This window comes from Neolamprologus brichardi, chromosome 12, assembly GCF_056152115.1.
Source record: "Neolamprologus brichardi isolate AB-2024 chromosome 12, ASM5615211v1, whole genome shotgun sequence".
Taxonomy (NCBI): Eukaryota; Metazoa; Chordata; class Actinopteri; order Cichliformes; family Cichlidae; genus Neolamprologus; species Neolamprologus brichardi.
Window position 1 is genome coordinate 31,495,221 of NC_142115.1, and position 18,469 is coordinate 31,513,689.

Here is an 18,469-nt window from a genome sequence, read left to right on the forward strand (position 1 = left end):
TATTTTGGCTTTGTTAATCCAACTTCCAGGTATACCAGCTCTGGAAACTTAGTTGATTTCGTTTTTTAATGACTGAACTCGTGGATTGTTGCCATTTAATTGACATTGGTTTTGTGGGATTATAATATTACCTTATGCCATGTTATACTCCTAATTAAAGATTGTGAATTATTATGTAGTTTTAGTTTGCATTATTCTCCTGAATTAGAAGAAGGTGATAACTATGAATATATGAACTCTCAGCATGAAAGCAGATTTGAGATTCTAGATTTGTTGTCATTGTATTTCAGAGAATTCAGCTGAGCAAAACGTAAATTTGGGGACGGATGCTATAAAAAAGACAAAAAAAAAAATCACTATATTAACATCAAAGTTCATGCACTGGCACGTTCCAGCTGTTTTAATGGTAAATGACAAAGGCAGGGTGCGATTTGTGGGGAGAAAAAAAGCATCAGAGAGGGGAATATTTTTAAAACTTTCCTCCATCAAAACAATTCAGCAACCATAGTGGTCCTACAGATTATGATGCCTGCAAGTGGGATGAATAATGTTGCTACTGTCATTAAAAGAATTTAGATATAAAAGTCAAAGCACTATTACCAAAAAAAGGTGAAGCAAACAAAAAGCAAGTAAAATAACTAAGCTGGGTTAGAACGGACTAACAGAACAGCCTGATGGAGGCTACAAGCACCATGTGGGAGCACACAGAGATAGAACAGAGGGAGATATACACAAGAGGAGATACGGCAGAATGGACACACCTGGGGAACACAGCACAACACACAAAACACACATTCTGAGGAATAGAATTTGACGGATGAAACAGGGGAAGCAAAACTGAACATCACACGCATGAAACAGACTATCAAAATAAAACGGGAAGTAACACATTCACTGAGGCCCACACTAAGACATGCAAAACTGACTTAGACAAAAAGGTAAACAAACATGGAGACCATACAAATATAAAGGGAACAGAAAAGGATAAAAAACAGAAGATATCCAGCGATATTTGAATAACTCATTATGTTCTCAATATTAATGGTGCTTAATGTTGTGGGGCCAAAAGGAATAAACACAGGGACCAGAACTAGAGATGACTGAATTTGACAAGACAGGGAAACCGGACAACCACGGAAACAGAGACAGAAGGCAAACAAATATGGAGACAATGATGACAGGACATGGAAAAGAAACAATGGCAACAAAACAACATATCATAATCGAACAATAAACCAAGAACTATATATATCAATAATAAAACTACATGGCTCTAGGAAATACTAAACTCAAGCAACTACAGAACATAGACACTTAAATCCAAAAGAACAAAACATGACCAAAAACAAAATTCAAAATACAGGATCGGAGATCTTGGAGCATGACAATTTCTGTAAAAGTATTTTAAATGTAATAATATAATTTGTAAGAATATTTGACCTCTTTTAAATGTAATTAATTAATTTGTCATTTCCTTTTAATGTGGGTACAAGAAAACACATCAATTTATAAGTTTTAATGCCATTTCAACCCCTGGTTTTCCACAGCACCTTTCCATAATGTAAGCCACTTAACTTCAACATTATAAAATAATCTCAAACTCCAATAGCACATGATGTTGGCCTGACTTCATAAATAATAAATGAATTAATAAAGAGTGTAGGTTTTCTGTCAATGAAGTTCCATTCTATGAATATCATTCTGACTTTAAATCCATTAAATTGCAACCACACCAGAGGAGATCATAATGTTTTGGCTCAGGTAATACAATTGAGGTTCACTCAGTTGTATAACCTGAGCCTGACCTGAATATCAGTTTGAAAGAAAGATTATATTTGAGCCCTCTGCAGGGGTTATTTGTTCACAGAGCTGGTGGTGCCGCAAATAAGAGCTTAAATGTCCAACTTAGCTGTTCTGGACATTAAAAAGTCCTACCAGTTTACCAGAATAGAGTCTGTGAAATCCCCAGTATAGAAGCCAGGGTAGAATATAACAGTTACGTGAGTGAGTGAGTGAGCAGTACATGTCTTTTCTCCTGCATGCCTTACCTAGGTGGCATCTTCATGTGCACTAGGCAGAGTCTTTCTAGATCTCATCTCTGACGTTACCCAAGGTAGTGTGCAACAAGTGAGAAAGGACAACTTTGGACACATCCCCTCCTAATTCTCATAACATTTTCAGGAGTTCATGAATGAAAAAAGCTTTTAATGTTCAACACTTGATCATCACAACTATACTGCAGTTTCCTTTGAACTGCAGATAGAACTCAACCCAATAAAACATTATTTTGTGACAGGATTGGTACATGTTATGGATGGCTGAAAAATAACACATTGACAGCGGTTCAAAAGGGAACCATAATGAAAGGGGTGAAGAGAGAAAGAAAAGGAAACAGAGAACGAAAGGGGAAAGGAAAGGGGAGCGAAATATATGGTGTGTACACCAGTTCAGTGAAAGCAAACAGCTAAATTAGTCATGGAAAGGATGCAAATTTGCTTCCCCTGAGTGTTGCATGGTAGAATTACCCTGAGAGAAGCAGAGGGTGAATCATGCCAACCCCCGGCACCATGTGATTTATTAGCAAACATCCAATTCAATAAGAAAGTGCTTAACATTCAAAAAGCTATGGAAGTCTCATAAGGTGGCATTAACTATAGGATATTACCATTTCTACTGGCAGTGCGAAGGCAAGACAAGAGACATTGGAAAAAACAAACACACCCACTTTCCAGAGTGATCTTAGTATGACGCGCCAAGTGGGACTGTGACAGACGAACAACTCACTTGGCCTTTTCCACGCACGAATGTTACTACTCATTAACATAGACAACGAGGTTCATTAATTGACACTCCAGCCCAAAGAGCCTCTCTGCTTTGAAAGGGCATGGAGAGGGGGGGGGGGAGAGACGGAGAGGGGGGGATGCTGTAAAATAACTGTGAGGAGAGGAAGAGAGATAGACAGGGTGCTACATAAGCAAAATGAAATTGCTGTTGCACTCCTGCATAGAAATTAAAGTTTAAGTGGTCCTGGATATCCGGCACACTTATGTTTTCTAAGTAAAACTATTAACGAGCCTCAAAGAACTCTCAAAAACTATTCCAGGAGCACGTACATTTACGTGGTGAGATATAAACAATTTGTGGTTTCTAATGTCTTTCAGGAGGTGTTTTGTAAGAAAGTGTATTTTCCTCTCAACTGGTACTTTCATTGTTTACCAAAGGATTTGCAGACATGGATAATTAGAACCCTATACAAAAAAACCCCAACATAATTTGGCAAAAAGTAAGAAACTACTTTTTAAAGTGTTTTGTAATCTCTCAAGTCTCTCTCAATGCTCCCAAGACACTATCTTTTCAAAAAAAAAAAAAAGAAACCCTGTCAGAGCAGGAACCCAAGAACTCTTACAGAATCTCAGAAACTTTTTATATGTATTTCACAAACAGTAAGGGAGATAAATAAGAATAAGTCATTTGCTCTTCGACCCAAAATAATTCCTGCTCTGGCCTTAATGATTGAAACAACACTATTAAAGTGGTCAAACATTGGCATCAAGGCTGTTGAAAATTTCATACAGTAGAAGCAAAATACTTTAGTCGACTTACTCAATAGCTGAAAAAGACTTTTAAAAAAGCTCAAGCAAAACTGTAATGATCTTCACATAACATTTTAGCAGAAATTTAGGTCGGGCTCTAATAACAGCTCATGGCCATACACTCGACACCAAACTTTGTTAGGTACAACGACCTCCTGAACTTCAAATCAAGTATCAGAATGGGTAAGAGGTTTATTTCAGTTACTTTGAACGTGGCATGCTTGACGTGCTGCTCTGAGTAGCTGCTCTGAGTAGCTACTCAGTAGCTGAGTAGAAGCCGCTGAGGTTGTGGGATTTGTCCACACAACTGTCATACTGGTCGCTGAACCTAAAGAACAAAAACAGACTTCAAGATATAGTTACAATGTATTGTAAAATCGCACATGTGAACCTTCCTCATCTGTACAAGGCTGACACCTTGAAGAAGGCCCATTGTTTCTGGCCTTTCTGGGGGCCATCGTGGCCGGTTCGAGCCCTGGCTCGGACAGTCTCGGTCGTTGTGTCCTTGGGCAAGACACTTCGCCTACCGCCTACTGGTGTTGGCCAGAAGGGCCGATGGCGCGATATGGCAGCCTCGCTTCTGTCAGTCTGCCCCAGGGCAGCTGTGGCTACAACTGTAGCTTGCCTCCACCAGTGTGTGAATGTGAGAGTGAATGGGTGGATGACTGGGTGTGTAAAGCGCTTTGGGGTCCCTAGGGGGGAATAGTAAAAGCGCTATACAAATACAGGCCATTTACTTTCCTAGGCACCCTTATAAAATAAAATAAAAAACCTTTTCCTTCCACCTTGTTGCAGATACTTGTATGCCAAAAACTGACTCAAAAACTCATTTGTCCCAACTTCCAATGTTACTTGAATAACTCATTATGTTCTCATTATTAGTGTTGTTTTTTGTCTATATTTACCACTTTTTTATTGCATTTTGCTTGATGTGTGTGATCTGGCTGTATAAAGAATTCCTCCTTGACAGATATCCTTGAACCATCTCTAGGGTTTACAGAGAATGGTCTAAAAAAGAGAAAGCATCCAGTGAGCAGCAGTACTCTGGGCAAAAATGTGTCTGTTGATGCCAGACACTAGGGAGAAATGGCCAAACTGCTTCAAGCTGATAGGTAGGCGACAGCAAATCAACTAGCCACTTAATGTAAAACCAAGGTTTGCAGAAGAGGATCTGTGAATGCACGACACATGGAAGCAGATGGGCTACAGCAGTAGAATATCACATGAGCTCAGCTGACAGCAGGAAACTAGGCTACAATTCATAATAATCAAAACTGAACAATACACATGGGAAAAAATTGATGAGTCTCAATTTCTGCAGCAAAATTCATATGGTAGGATCAATATTTGTGTGTGTATCTATCCTGCCTTGCTCAAGCTGCTGATGGTGGAGTATTGTTGTGGGAGATGTTTTCTTGGCACACTTTGGGACCCTTAATGCCAACAGAACACTGGTTAAATGCCAGAGTCTTCAGGAATAATGTTATAGACCAGTTCCATCATTTTATGACCACAGTGGACCCAACCAATGTACCACATCACAAAGCTTAAATCATCTCTGAGTCATTTCTTGAATAGTGACAATTTAGAGTTTACTGTAGTCAAATGGCCTCTACAGTCACTAGATGTCAGTCCAGTAAAGCAGCGGTCCCCAACCACTTTTGCGCCACAGACCCGTTTATGTCCGACAATATTTTCACGGACCAGCCTTTAAGGTGTCGCGGACTAATGCAACAAAGTAAAACTACCAAAAAAAAGAAGATTTATTCATAACACACGGGAAAAGACCCAGGGAAACCGAGTTAACGATAAAACACGATAACAAAATAACTATAAAAACCCTGAAAACCATAAATTTCACACCGGAGCCTCAACTCTCGTGACCCAGTACCAAATGATTCACGGACCGGTACCGGTAACAGGAGACTGGCATCATGGATGTACAGCCAAAAACATATCGATCAACTCTGTGATGTTAACATGCCGGTATGGATGAAAATCTCTGAGAACTGTTTACTGTGACTTGTTGAATCTCTGTCACAAAGAACTGAGCAGTTCAGAAGGCAAAAAAGGGTCTTTTCCCACATTCCCCCTTTTATCCAGTATCTCTTTGTAATAAATGCAAAGATACTATAAAATATAATCTATATTATCTTTAAATCATTATTATTTGATAGTGGTAACGATTTACGTGTCTCAATTTAACAGTGACAACAGGAATATCCAGGTAAAAGACATTAAATAATGATTAGAACACTTGAGATGTGTGTGTAAGCATCACCTACAGTTTGTGGAAGTCTGTGTTTTCAGTCAGGTCAGTAGAAACCAGCTCTCACATTTCAAAGTCAGATTTGTATATGAAGGGGCAAATGATGGAGTCATTAAAAAATGATTACCTAGCTGACAAGATGTTAAGTATGCTAACACGAAAAATTTAATTATCTATGTCTGTCTCTCAAGGATATATGTGCACGACGAGGCCGATTGAAAAAGAAAATTCAGAAACCTCCGGTGAGCCACTCTTTTTGATATGTAATTTAAAATTGATTTTGATGCTGCACATATTCAATCATGTCACGTAAGGTTAACAGTGGTTTGATGGCAATTTACCAGCAACACTAGGAGTCATTTCAGTTATCACAGCAAAACAAACAGTAATATTGCCACTGTATTGATACAGCGGTGCTCTTTAACCCTCTCTGTGGAAAATTCTGTCTTGAAAAATGGGTTTCCAAGCTGCATGTGTTGACATCAAGTACACATTATTTGACAGACAGGCAGCATATTATGGTTTCTACAACCCCAAAGCTAAAAAAAAAAAAAAAAAAAAGTTAAAGCATGAAGAACAATGTCAATAAAAATAGAATGAAATGATTTACAAACCTCATAAACTCATATTTTAAACACAAAGGAACACAGAATACATTAAATGTTTAAACTGAGACATTTTACCATTTCATTAAAAATATTAGCACATATTGAATTTGAAGAGAGCGATACGTCTCAAGCACATTGGGGCCCTCAGGCTGCACTGCATTAAAAATGGCCACGGTTCTGTCATGGAAATCACTGGATAGGCTCAGGAGCTCTTCCAAAAATCACCACTGCTGAAAGTTATATACAGGTTTTACAGCAACATATCCTTTAATCCAAATAGCAAGGGGAAGGCCTTGCATAACATATACTGTATGTCTTGCACAGAGATGGGCAGTAACGCGGTACTTGTAACGCGTTACTGTAATCCGATTACTTTTTTCAAGTAACGAGTAAAGTAAGGGATTACTATTGCAAAAACGGTAATTGGATTACCGTTACTTTCCCGTAGGAACGCTGCGTTACTGCGTTACTAAAACCATGATTTTTTGCGAGAATGTCTCATGACACTGACGTAAGCAAGTGCGACGTTTGAGAAAACAGCTGTGTACAGAGCAACAATGGATAATATATCGAGTGCGGGAGAGAGTATGAGCGTGCAGCGTTTAAAGCGTGGAAGTACTGACCTTACTTTGAGTTTGATTCCATAAAAAGTGACATAAAAATTAGTGTCCGTTGTGCGTGGAAAGAAAACTTCTTTTTACAGCGAAAAAAACCCCTAAACTTCCGTGCAAACGAGTGCGCTATGACGTAATGGGAAAGTCACAGAGAAACTCGCGGATTCTTCCACTGACCGCTGCGGCACACCTGCACCAAGGTAAACCTCCGCCCACCTGCTTTACAGGTGAAAATAGAGCAAAAGGACCGCTGAGTCTTTGACTTTATTTATTTTCTGCTGTGTTTTACTTGCATCTATTTGAAAGAGTGAGTGTTAACACAAAAAAATATTTTATTTTATGTGCTGGAATGTGCAGAAAATAGGTTTAAATATTAAACAAATTTCTTCCAGTCAGAGAATGTTGCATGTAATTAAATTTTTGCTTGATGCATAAAGTTAAAAGATTAAAACTAATAAAACAAGTTTTAAAAAGGGACTTTTCCATTTGATTACATTTTATATGATGGATTATGTAGAAAAAGTAGAATTGGGCTGAAAGATCTATCGCTTTATCACCTATTCAGGTTGTAAATCGTGTTTTTAAAAAGTAACTAAGTAACTAAGTAATTAATTACTTTTGAAAATAAGTAATCAGTAAAGTAACGGGATTACTTTTTGGGGGAAGTAATCAGTAATTAGTTACTGATTACTTTTTTCAAGTAACTTGACCAACACTGGTCTTGCATGTTTCAGCAAGACAATGCTAAACCACATACTACATCTATTACAACAGCATGGCTTAATAGTCGAAGGGTCCACATGCTAAAATGGTCTGCTTGCAGTCCAAACCTTTTACCAAATTAAAACTGTTTGCACATCACAAAACAAAAAATACAGCAAAGAAGACCCAGGACTGAGCAGTGAAAATTCTCTATCAGTAAAGAATGGGATAATATTCCTTTCGCAAAAGTCCACTGGTCTCTTCATATCCCAGATGTTCACATAATCTGAAAGAACAGGGGATGCTACACAGTCGTAAATATGGCCGTGACCCAACTTTTTACAGATGAGTTACTTCCATCGATTTCAAAATGTCTTGCTGGACTGTCTCACTGACGTAAAATTGTGGATGCTGTTACATTTTTTAAATGTGAATCAATGAAAAACAGAAGAGGTACTCTATTCAGACCTTCTGAACTTCACTCCTTGTTTAAAGATCTTGGCCCTCTGGAAAATTCCCAAACATCCTTGCAAGGGTGTGAGGCTGCTTTTTCACAGCAGTTTCACATTTGATAAACAAAGAAATGCTGTTTAATATAAATTGTGAAGGATAAGAAGTTTCTCTCCTCTGCTTACTTCACTTCATCCACCTTTGCTTATTGGAATAGCCTCTTGTCCACAGTTTGTTCAAAATGTGGCAACTCGACTCCTGACAGCCACAGGCAAACAATACAATACTTTGGCCCTTTTACACTGGCTCCCAGTGTGTTTTTGAATAGATTTTAACATTTTTTAAGTGACTAAATGGGTTAGCATCTCCCTATCATTCTGATCTTTTAACCAAGTGTGCTCCTTTAAATTAGGACCTTACATCTTCCAAACTATTTTTTTGAACATAGAACATGGGTTTATGAGATATGCAAATCACTGCATTGTTCAGTTTTTATTTACATTTTACACAAGTCCCAAAGTTTTTAAACTGGTAATGTATTTAGCTGGGAGGTTAATTCATTTTGTATTTTGATCATTTATTTATTTATGTCATGTCTAAAGCAAGAAACTTGCAAGGAAACATCTGCTCGTGGTGATAAAAAGCAGTATAACAAATAAAAATTAATATTAACACTGTCTTCTTCTACTCTATATGCATATTTATTGTACACTATTGTACATAGTGTACACTGAATGACTCCGACAAATTTCAAACTAATTACTTCCCTAATTCCCCTAAACTTGGCACCATCCCTGGACTCAGCATATTTTTTTATGCTAAGAATAAACTCATTAATTATTGGAGAGGGAATACGTTTTGCTACTTTGTAGTCATCACAAATTAATATAGAAGAGAAAAAAAAAGCTGTAAACAGGAGAGTTTACTGTAAAACTAATATATCTACTTGAACTCTTCTTGCTTCAGGCGATTGTTTTCGGCTTGAACAACTGTTTTGGTTTGCTCACTAAGATATCTGTTTGCAAAAAGTGAAACAAATGCAAAAAATGTGTTAGGGCTAAATAGGATGTCAATGTAGATCTGAACTTTTTCACGGTAATAGAAAGGTCACTTCTTTTTAAGTATCATGCTTATCATGCATTAACTGTTATGATTATTCTACTTGTTAAATTCATGCCTGAAGATCTATTTGTACATTACACTGATAAAACAGAGCCGTAGCCATAGATACAAAAGAAGAAAATGTATCTGTTCAACATCTGTCTCCAAAGATGTGAAGAAACAATACAAGATTTTCATTATGTCTTCATTTTCCATTAAAGCAGTGTTTCTCAAATGGGAGTAACATACAGTCTATTTGGGCTGCTGGTACCACTCAGCACCCCCAATTTTATGATAAATACTGAAAAAAAATCAAACATACATAGTCCTAAAATATTCAAACCTGGTTTCAATTCAACTCTTAGGTCTCATAATCTGTCATTTACTAAAAAACCTCGAAGAGGAAAAACATGAGCAAGTCACTTTTTAGTATTTAATCACCACAGTAATTGATTTTTAATTCAAATGAAGCAGCAATACAGGTGAAAATATAAAGAAGTAATCCTCATCTGTGTCCTTTTCTCTAACCTGTGCCTGGAAAAGAGTTTGATCGCTCAGTTACCTCCCTGCCGTAGACTGTGACAAAATTAGTTTGAAACATGGGTTTTTGCTTCACTGCAGATCTGATACAAAATCTTTGGGCACCTGACTGAAGGTCAGACAGACCGAAACCTAATTTAATTAATACTCTAGCAGTAAGCGAGACAGTGTGTGGGAGTTCCATTTGATTGCTTTTATGAAGTGCAACTTATCGGAAAGACTCATTTAAATGCAACTACAATGTCATCTTAGTGTTACTGCATGATGCCAAAAGACTGGTTTCAACTGAATTTAGTGATGTATTTTAAACATTTTCAATGCAGCATTTAATTGAGGTTTTTTTGTGCTTGTTTGTTTGTTTGTTTTTTTAAATAAATAATATAAAAGCTTTTTTTCTCAAAAAAGCTTTAGTAGTTGGAGGAAGTTCTTTGTATTCACAGAACAATTATTAAATGTCTGTGAGCAGTGCCTCCCTGTTCTTTTATTTGCATAATGAAATTATTACCTTAATTAAGACGTGTTTCTATTTAGCTTGATATCATTTACATATTAACACATCTGCCTGTTTTTGATACACGCTTTTTCATTTTGTGGCTTCCTTTTGCAAAACAAAGGTCTCTTCTTGGAGACAACACCTGCAGCCGTGTTTAAAGACACAACATTGTTGTTTGTCCATGAACGGCACACATTTTTTGATCTAACGGCCTATTAGCTGAAAAACTATCTGCGGAATGCAAAAGTGTTGAATCTGTTAAAATGCAAAACACTTATTTTCCATCCTTAATTCTTCTTGGAAGGTAATGTTTATGTCACTGTTGAGCCATACCTCTTAGCAAAACGATTCTCTGTAATGTTAATGAGTTGGTTTTCTAATAATTCTGCTTTGAATCGACACCTCATTAGCATCCTTAGAGCTTTCTGTTTTTTAAGCTGCCAAAAATGACCTTATTACCAGTTGAAAACGCCTACAAGCAAAGGCAGTGAGCAGCTAGCAAGCCATCTGCATCAAGAGACACAGGACAAAATCACTTCTACACAATGACTGAATATATTTGGACTAGCACTTGACAGGTGGTGAGAAAGAAGACTCCAATTTCCCCAAAAGGAGAAAGTTTCCCTCTCTTATGCATTATGACTTGCAAAATTTGCAGCGGTTTCATTCCAGGGTGAGAGTTTCTTGAATTCATAGATACACATCGGTAAGGAGGCAATTTGCTCATTATTTCTATGGAGGGATAGAAACCATCCTGTGGTTCACTGCAAGCTGAAAGGAAAACACATTATCACACAGACAAACACATTAAACCAAGAAGGACAAAGCTATCAAGCAGAAGACGAGCGTCCACACCAGCAGACCACAGTATTTGCTGAGCTTTTCAATGAAAAAAAGCATTCGGAATCAATTTTCAAACCATGATTGCAAAAATGTCAGTATCTCAAACCTATCGTGTGAAAAAATTAAAAACATGGAAATGGAGGCTAATATACATTAGAAAGGATATCAAGATGCTTCGAAAGCCAACTTTAGAGAAGGTGTACAATGCAAAAACATTTCTAAATGATTTTAGATGATATATGTGCCAAAAAAGAATAACACTAAACATATCTTGAAATTGAAAGCACTCAGATATTAATACAACTTTGCTTTCACACTGTGATGACGACAACACAAGATGAACATGAGAGGAAAAATGCTGAAAGCCGAATATGATTACTTTCCATTCATATCCATGTTTTATCTCCTTTTTAAAATCTTTATCTCTGAGTTAATGGTTATAGTTGATTGCATCCAAGATAAAAAAGATAGCAAGAGGAACTCTTCACATTTTCACTCATTGAAATCCCCCTTATCTATCATATCATATCTGTCAAAACCAAACTCGAGTTTTCTTTCAACAAAGTATGGTGGGGGGGAGGGGGGACAGTCTTGCACATTCAGCTGCACTGTCTTTGTGCAGTAATAATGAGAAATTAGCCCATATCTCATTAAGATGAAGGGAGAATAATGTCTCTTGGGGTCACAGGGTAATCCCTGCCTATTGCGTCCTGGCCACATTGCCAGGCAATTAAGCACAAGAAAATGAGAACCCAAGGAGCACTATGCACTTATTAAAATCCTAGTAACAGGGGGCAATGTGGGAAGTATGGAAAGAGCATAGCAAAAAGATTTTTTAAAAAGATTTTAAAGCTTTTTATTTAGCTTCAAACAAAAAAAAACCTTGCGTGATATTTTACGTATATTTATCAAGGTTTTTCCCTCTGGTGGAATATTTGTAAGATTCTCATCTTTCCAAATCTTTAAGTGAAAAACCATATGATGAATCGTGATGCAGCATTTAAGAAACAATCAAACTGTATGATTCAGTCTTCAGTCTCCTTTGCATCAAGGAAGAGAAAAACAAACTGATACCTACTACTTCCTTGCACATACAGACATAAAAGAAACAAGTGCCAGAGACGAAAAACCAACCTGATGCTTGCCAGCACCATTCTGCATCCAATTATGATGTATTAGGAGAGGTACTAAGCTATCAGAGAAGCCAGCAAATCTGCCCTGTCTCAGTGAGTTGCAACATTTCCAGGCATACATTTTCCATTGATTAGAGTAGCTCAATTCACAGTCTGCAGTTTATCACTGCTTTGGGACCGGTAATCAATTCTCTAATGCCGTTTGAGCCTATTCACTGGAGCTATGATCCAGTCGTCACCAAGCAGATACACACATACACACAGCCATGCCCACTGATATTGTGGATGCAGCCCTGTCTAGATCCAGGCCCACACCACATATAACCCAGATGGCCATCATAAAAGCAGAGGACAGCTCTGAAATATTAACTTACCAAGTGTAGCAGTGATGGGGCACTGTCATCTAATGGTATTATCAAAATGAGTGCAGCTCTCCTGAGGCAGACTCTGGTTCCTGATTACCAAGCAGTGGTGGACCCTGTTTGTGACCAAATCTGATCAGCATAGCACCAGACATAGGGAAGGCCAGTCAGGAACTCAGCCCGAAGGCCCCTTATCTCTACCGACAGGCCGTTGGTCCTTTATAGGCAATGATGTCCTCCCAGGAATTAATCTGATTGGGGTCTGGTGGAAGATTAAGTTCCAGTAAAACTGCTAAAGGAAAGGTATGGTCCTAACCTCCCTTCTAAGCCATTCCTTTCTTGGATCAGATGGAATTACATTTTGAGACTTTGTACAGAGCAGAGGGAGGACAGGACTGCATCTCTGAATGTTTGCTTCAGGCAGGGCTTCAACTGAAATTAACTGACCACCGCTACCCTACTATTATCACTGAGATCATTTTTACACTGAAACAATTTGGTGAAATAGGAGCCATGAAGCTTCAAACCTAAATTAAAACAAAGCCTTACCTAATTCTGCATTTGATTCATCGTCATCTGCCTTGCAAACAAAATATAATATTAACATTCCTCTCCTGGTACTGATTAAATCCCTAAAACCCTATCACAAGTTTTCACATTTGTGAAAATAAATACTTTTAAATGGCTTAGATGTAACACTGCCTTTATCAGTTTAAGTAGATTTGTGAATATGCAACATTATCAATTCTTTTATCTCCTATGGCATCATACAGCTTCAAAACTGCTGTTTGCATTTTGACTGTCTGTAAAACAGCATAATATAGTTTTGAAACCCATATCATTTGTATCTGTGAACTATATCTGACAATCAAGAAATCACTGAAATAGGACCAAGTGAAGTAGACTAAAAGAAACTCAAAAACCAGACATTATGGTGGGGTCAAAGGAAATTCAGGAAGAAATGAGAGATACAATAATTTACAGCAATTCTGCAAATATGAGTGGGCCAAAATTCCTCCACAGTGCTGTAAAAGACTCATTGTCAGTTCTTGCAAACAAAGGATTTTTGGATTTTGGATTTTTTTTCCCCCTTACTAAATAAACATCTTCATTTAGAAACTGCATTTTGTGTTTACTCATGGTATCTTTGGATAATATTTACATTTGTTTGATTATCTGAAACATTTAAGTCTGACAAACATACAAAAAATACTGAAAACACTTCAGGTGCCATATAATGACACATGTGGGATCTTGGTCAGGCTTTCAAGATAGACAGCTGCAATCCATATGTTTTTGACTAGTAAGCTTAGTATATAGGTTTGGATGCGCCAACTGTGACTTCACCACAGCCTCATATGCATTTAAACTGCCGCACAGGGCACACTAGACTCTTCCCCTGAATGATAGGTGTTGCCACTCGGAAACAAAAAATAGCAGTAGAAGAAGTCAATACAAAGCAAAGCAATCACAAAGTGGCTCTTTGCATCTTCTTTGCGATCAGTATCTCGGAGTCCTTATACTGATATATATTTGAAATGGCCATAAAACACAACGCAATCATAGACTCATATTGCTTCATGAAGGTAACAAATATCAAGAAGTGCATGACAAACCAAAACAACACCAAAATGCAGTGTGCACCAGCTGCAAGTGTATACTAGGTGTAAAGTCCCTTCTTTTCATGCTGTGCTGAAAACTGTTGCGTAAAAGTTTCAATTACCGTATTTTCTGCACTATAAGGCGCACTTAAAATCCTTTAATTTCCTCCAAAAAAAAAATCGACAGTGCACCTTATAATCCAGTGAGCCTTATGTATTAATTCTGTGCTTACAGACCTCGAACCGATTTTATGTGGTACACGGCGCTTAAAATTCTGTCAGAAAATGTTTTAGTATGACTTTGGGAAGCTACGAAGCTGCACCGCTTGATGGATTGTCGGAGCATTACGGCTCCATAGTCAAGAGCCTCGCAGAGTAATCTGGGTCCAAAACTCAGTCTGCTTCAGGTCCCAAAGTTAAACGAGCACTGCGGCATCACTGAGAGTTAAAAACTGTCTAAATTCTTTCATCTTTAATAAAATGATCAGTGTTGCTGCTTTACCAGGTGTAACAATTAAGTTTAACATCCAGGCATCCATGAAAACAGAATTTATTAAATTTAACGGAGTTAGAAGTTAGCAGAAAGTTAGTTCGCTAGTTTCCACCTAAACATGATCTGACTGAGAGATTTCTGAAAAAATTAAAACGTACAGCTCTGCTATCACGTCCAACATAAATGAAGACAGAAAACTAAACAGCAGTGACTTTTGTAGGGTTACTGAAGTTGGACTAGCTGGTATATAATGATGTGCTACATGATCGCTAGCACACAGCTATGTTAGCATAACATAAACAGTGAAGCTGGAGGATGAACGTTAACTTTTTTCCACTCAATAAAAGTTAACGTGAGGGTTCCCGATGGTCAGGAACAAATGCAATCGCATGGCAGGATGCTGTAAACGGACCAAACTTTAGTCAAGAGAACAAGTGAGATAATCCATCCACAACATGAGGTTAGTCATAATATACTGCAGCAGCTGCGAGAGAATTCAACAATTAATGAATCAACGGAAGTGGAGGGAGCAAGAAGAATGAGTTGAGTAAAATTTGACTTATCTGACTGTTTTGTTTCGCTTAATGTGCCTTATAATGCGGTGCGCCTTATGTATGAAAACAGTGCATCTTCTAATCCAGTGCGCCTTATGGTCCAAAAAATACAGTAATTCATTCCATAAATGTGGTAATAATAGCTCATAAAGGAATTGCCTATTTGTGTTTTAATCACAGATGGTTACATTTTGTTATTGTCTTTATGTTGTTTCTGCTACTTTCTTATTTTTATTAGGGTAAACTATAGTGTCTAAAGTAAAGTCACAGGCAAAAATTATATATTTAATAATACTTTCATTCAGTGGATTAACTTGACATAAATCAGCCCTTAATTGTTTATTGCTTAGTCACAGAATTCTTCAAATGATATTTAATCCTTGGTTCTGATGCCCAAAACTTCCATATAGAGGCTCATTTGCAAACATTCCAAAAAAACACTTTGGAATACATTAATAAAATGAAATTTGTTTTCTCCCATGGTTTGGGAATGATAAACTTAAATACCAACTTCTGAAGCCTAGAAGTAAAATAACCTCTGTATTCACTTAAAAACACACACAGTATTCCAAAATGGCTGCCACTATTTGCCATTAAAAATCCAGAGAAGCACAAAACTTACTTTGGTGTCTGTGTTTCATCCAAGCGGTTCCCCAGCTGGAACTCATGGGATTTGCTGCGGTGCAGAGCGGTGAAGCCTGGCAAAAGATGGATAAGTTTGCGGCTTGGCGGAGGTGGTGTTCCTGGGGCCTTCACCTTATTCCTTCGTCGCATGGGAGGAGTGCCAGGTGGGGTCATGGTGTTGACCACCAAATGAGTCCGAGGAGGGGTGTGACCAAAATGCCTCTGGCGGGGTGATGGGGGCAGGGAGCGATGACCAGAGTCCAAGGGAGGGAAGAGCCCTGAAGAGGGGCTGTCGACAGTGAGTCGATCGGCATACAAAGGGGGGGCCAGGGCCTGTGGGCTGTGGCACATGTGCTGGTTGTACTTGGACTGGACTTTGGGGCTTTGAGAGAGCTGGAACCGAATCCACTGACTGGCCTCTGGCTGGCACACCGGAGTGTTTTCTTTGCCAGATTCTGATGTGGGCCACTGAATGGACCAGTCCTGTTTGGTCTGGCTCCCTGTTGAAAGTCCACAAAGACAGAGACAAACATCTGGTTGTGACATGTTGCTAAAATACATTTTTCACAATTTTACAAAAATAAAAAAATAACATATTTTAGTTGCACGTTGTGGTTTCAACTCGTGCAAATAGTTTTGGTTTAGTTTGTCCAGGTTTGGAGATATCCGCCTACAATTCAATATCCACCTACAGTACTGTACGAAAGTCTTGAGCCGTCCCTCAATTCTTTATTTTTTGCTGGGAAAAAGTGGAATAGGTGCAGTGATTCATTGACTCATCCAACAACAAACATCAAAACATAAGATATAAGGCAAAAACAGAGTTTGTACAAATAAAACAAGCTTCATGTTCATTCTTCAACCCAGCCTGAACTCTCTTAAGCAGTTCGTCTTCAGGAATAGTTCTCCAGGCTTCTTGAAGGACATTCAAAGCTCTTCTGTGGATGGTGACTGCTTTTTGCTCTCACACTTCTTCAGTAATGTTGAGCTCTGGGCTCTGGAGAGGCCAATCCATGTCTGATAATGTTCCATTGTGTGTATTTCTATCCAGGTATGCTTTTACTGCTTCGGCAGTATGTTTGGGATCACTGTTATGATGAAAAATAAAGCTGATATATAACAGCTCTAAGGCCATGTTCAGAAGGTACTGCATGTTGGCTCAAAATCTTTCCGTACTTTCCGGATTCATAATTCCAAAAAACATTACATAAACCACTGGCTGAAACGCAGCCCCAAACCATGACAGAGTCTCCAACACGTTTATAGACGGCTGTAGACACTCACTCTTGTACCTCTTTCTTGACTCGCTCTGTACCTCTAACAATTTGAGTTAACGTGTTCAAATTCTGACTCTGTTGCCACTGAACTGATGACTCTGTCAGGTCTTGTGCTTTGCTGGATTTTTTCCTATTTCCTTACATGACTGTATGTACTTTTGTGTACTTAAGTACAAGAACTTCACTGAAAATGAGTGAAAAAAACAGCCAATTTAAAGATCTTCAAAAAAAAAACCCTGGATAACTATTGCTTAAGACCATTCTTAAAAATCACTAAAAACTCTTTGGAAAAAACAAAATTTGGGGGGTGACTCATGACTTTTGCATAGTACTGTGTGCATTATATTTTACATGGAATAATAAATTCTGTTCCTGTTTCTCACAGCTTTCTAAAAGACTACCCATGAAAAACTAAAATGCAACATTGCTCGGCAAAACAAAAAATACTTACATTTTTTAAATGAACCCAAAACTAAAACTGTCTGTATATCAAGACACAACTTAGATTAAAGGAAGAAGTTATTTTTTTGTAATTTGAGCCTTTTGCAATAAAATGGTGCATTTTAAGCTCACTACCTAAGCACGTTCTTCGTGTGCGTGTAATACTAAAATATCTATAAGCATTTTTTTGTCTTAATTGAAGCATTTGATGAAGTCCTAGGGCAAAGAATATATTTACAACAAGTTAACTGCATTAATCTGAGCAATGAAAAATACATTTTTTCCATTATCTGATGTGAGCACACGAGCAGCAGTGGTGTTCAAATATGCTGGCGTGGAGCAGAGTAAACATCGCTTGATGGAGGAAGAGAATGAGAAATGGAAAAGTGCTCAAAAACAGAACAGGGCAAAGCTGCATGAGTCAAAACACAAGCTGACTTTTACTAAAACTAAACTTTCAGCTGAATGACAGAGAAGGATCAACAGAGAAAAAAAACTTGAAAGTGAGCAGCCAAAATGAGTGTTTTTGAGTTCAGATGACAATACTTTACCTCCATTATTGTGCAATTTATCCTCCTCAAGTTGTTCTTCAGAAAGAAACAAAAAAGGAATGTGTTTATTGATCTGGAAGAGAAACGACTGAAATAGTGTGCAGTATTCTATCCGTCTATCTACACAACCAAATGCACAACCAAAAGGCTATTTAGAAAAACAAAACATGAAGTACAATTGATCCTGGGTACATCGAAGCAGATGCAGCATCTCATGCAT

General features: G+C 37.9%; 1 protein-coding gene across 3 annotated transcripts in view; it reads right to left on the bottom strand.

The window, feature by feature from the left end:
* Positions 1-18,469, bottom strand: part of ksr2 (kinase suppressor of ras 2) — a 117,221-nt gene that overhangs the window by 72,406 nt on the left and 26,346 nt on the right. For all 3 annotated transcript variants that reach the window (XM_035913410.2, XM_006803865.3, XM_006803864.3), the window contains exons 4-5: positions 18,250-18,285; positions 15,979-16,480 (exon numbers count right to left, since the gene is read on the bottom strand). In XM_035913410.2, the coding sequence (XP_035769303.1) occupies positions 15,979-16,480; positions 18,250-18,285 (538 nt within the window). The remainder of the gene's footprint in view (positions 1-15,978; positions 16,481-18,249; positions 18,286-18,469) is intronic.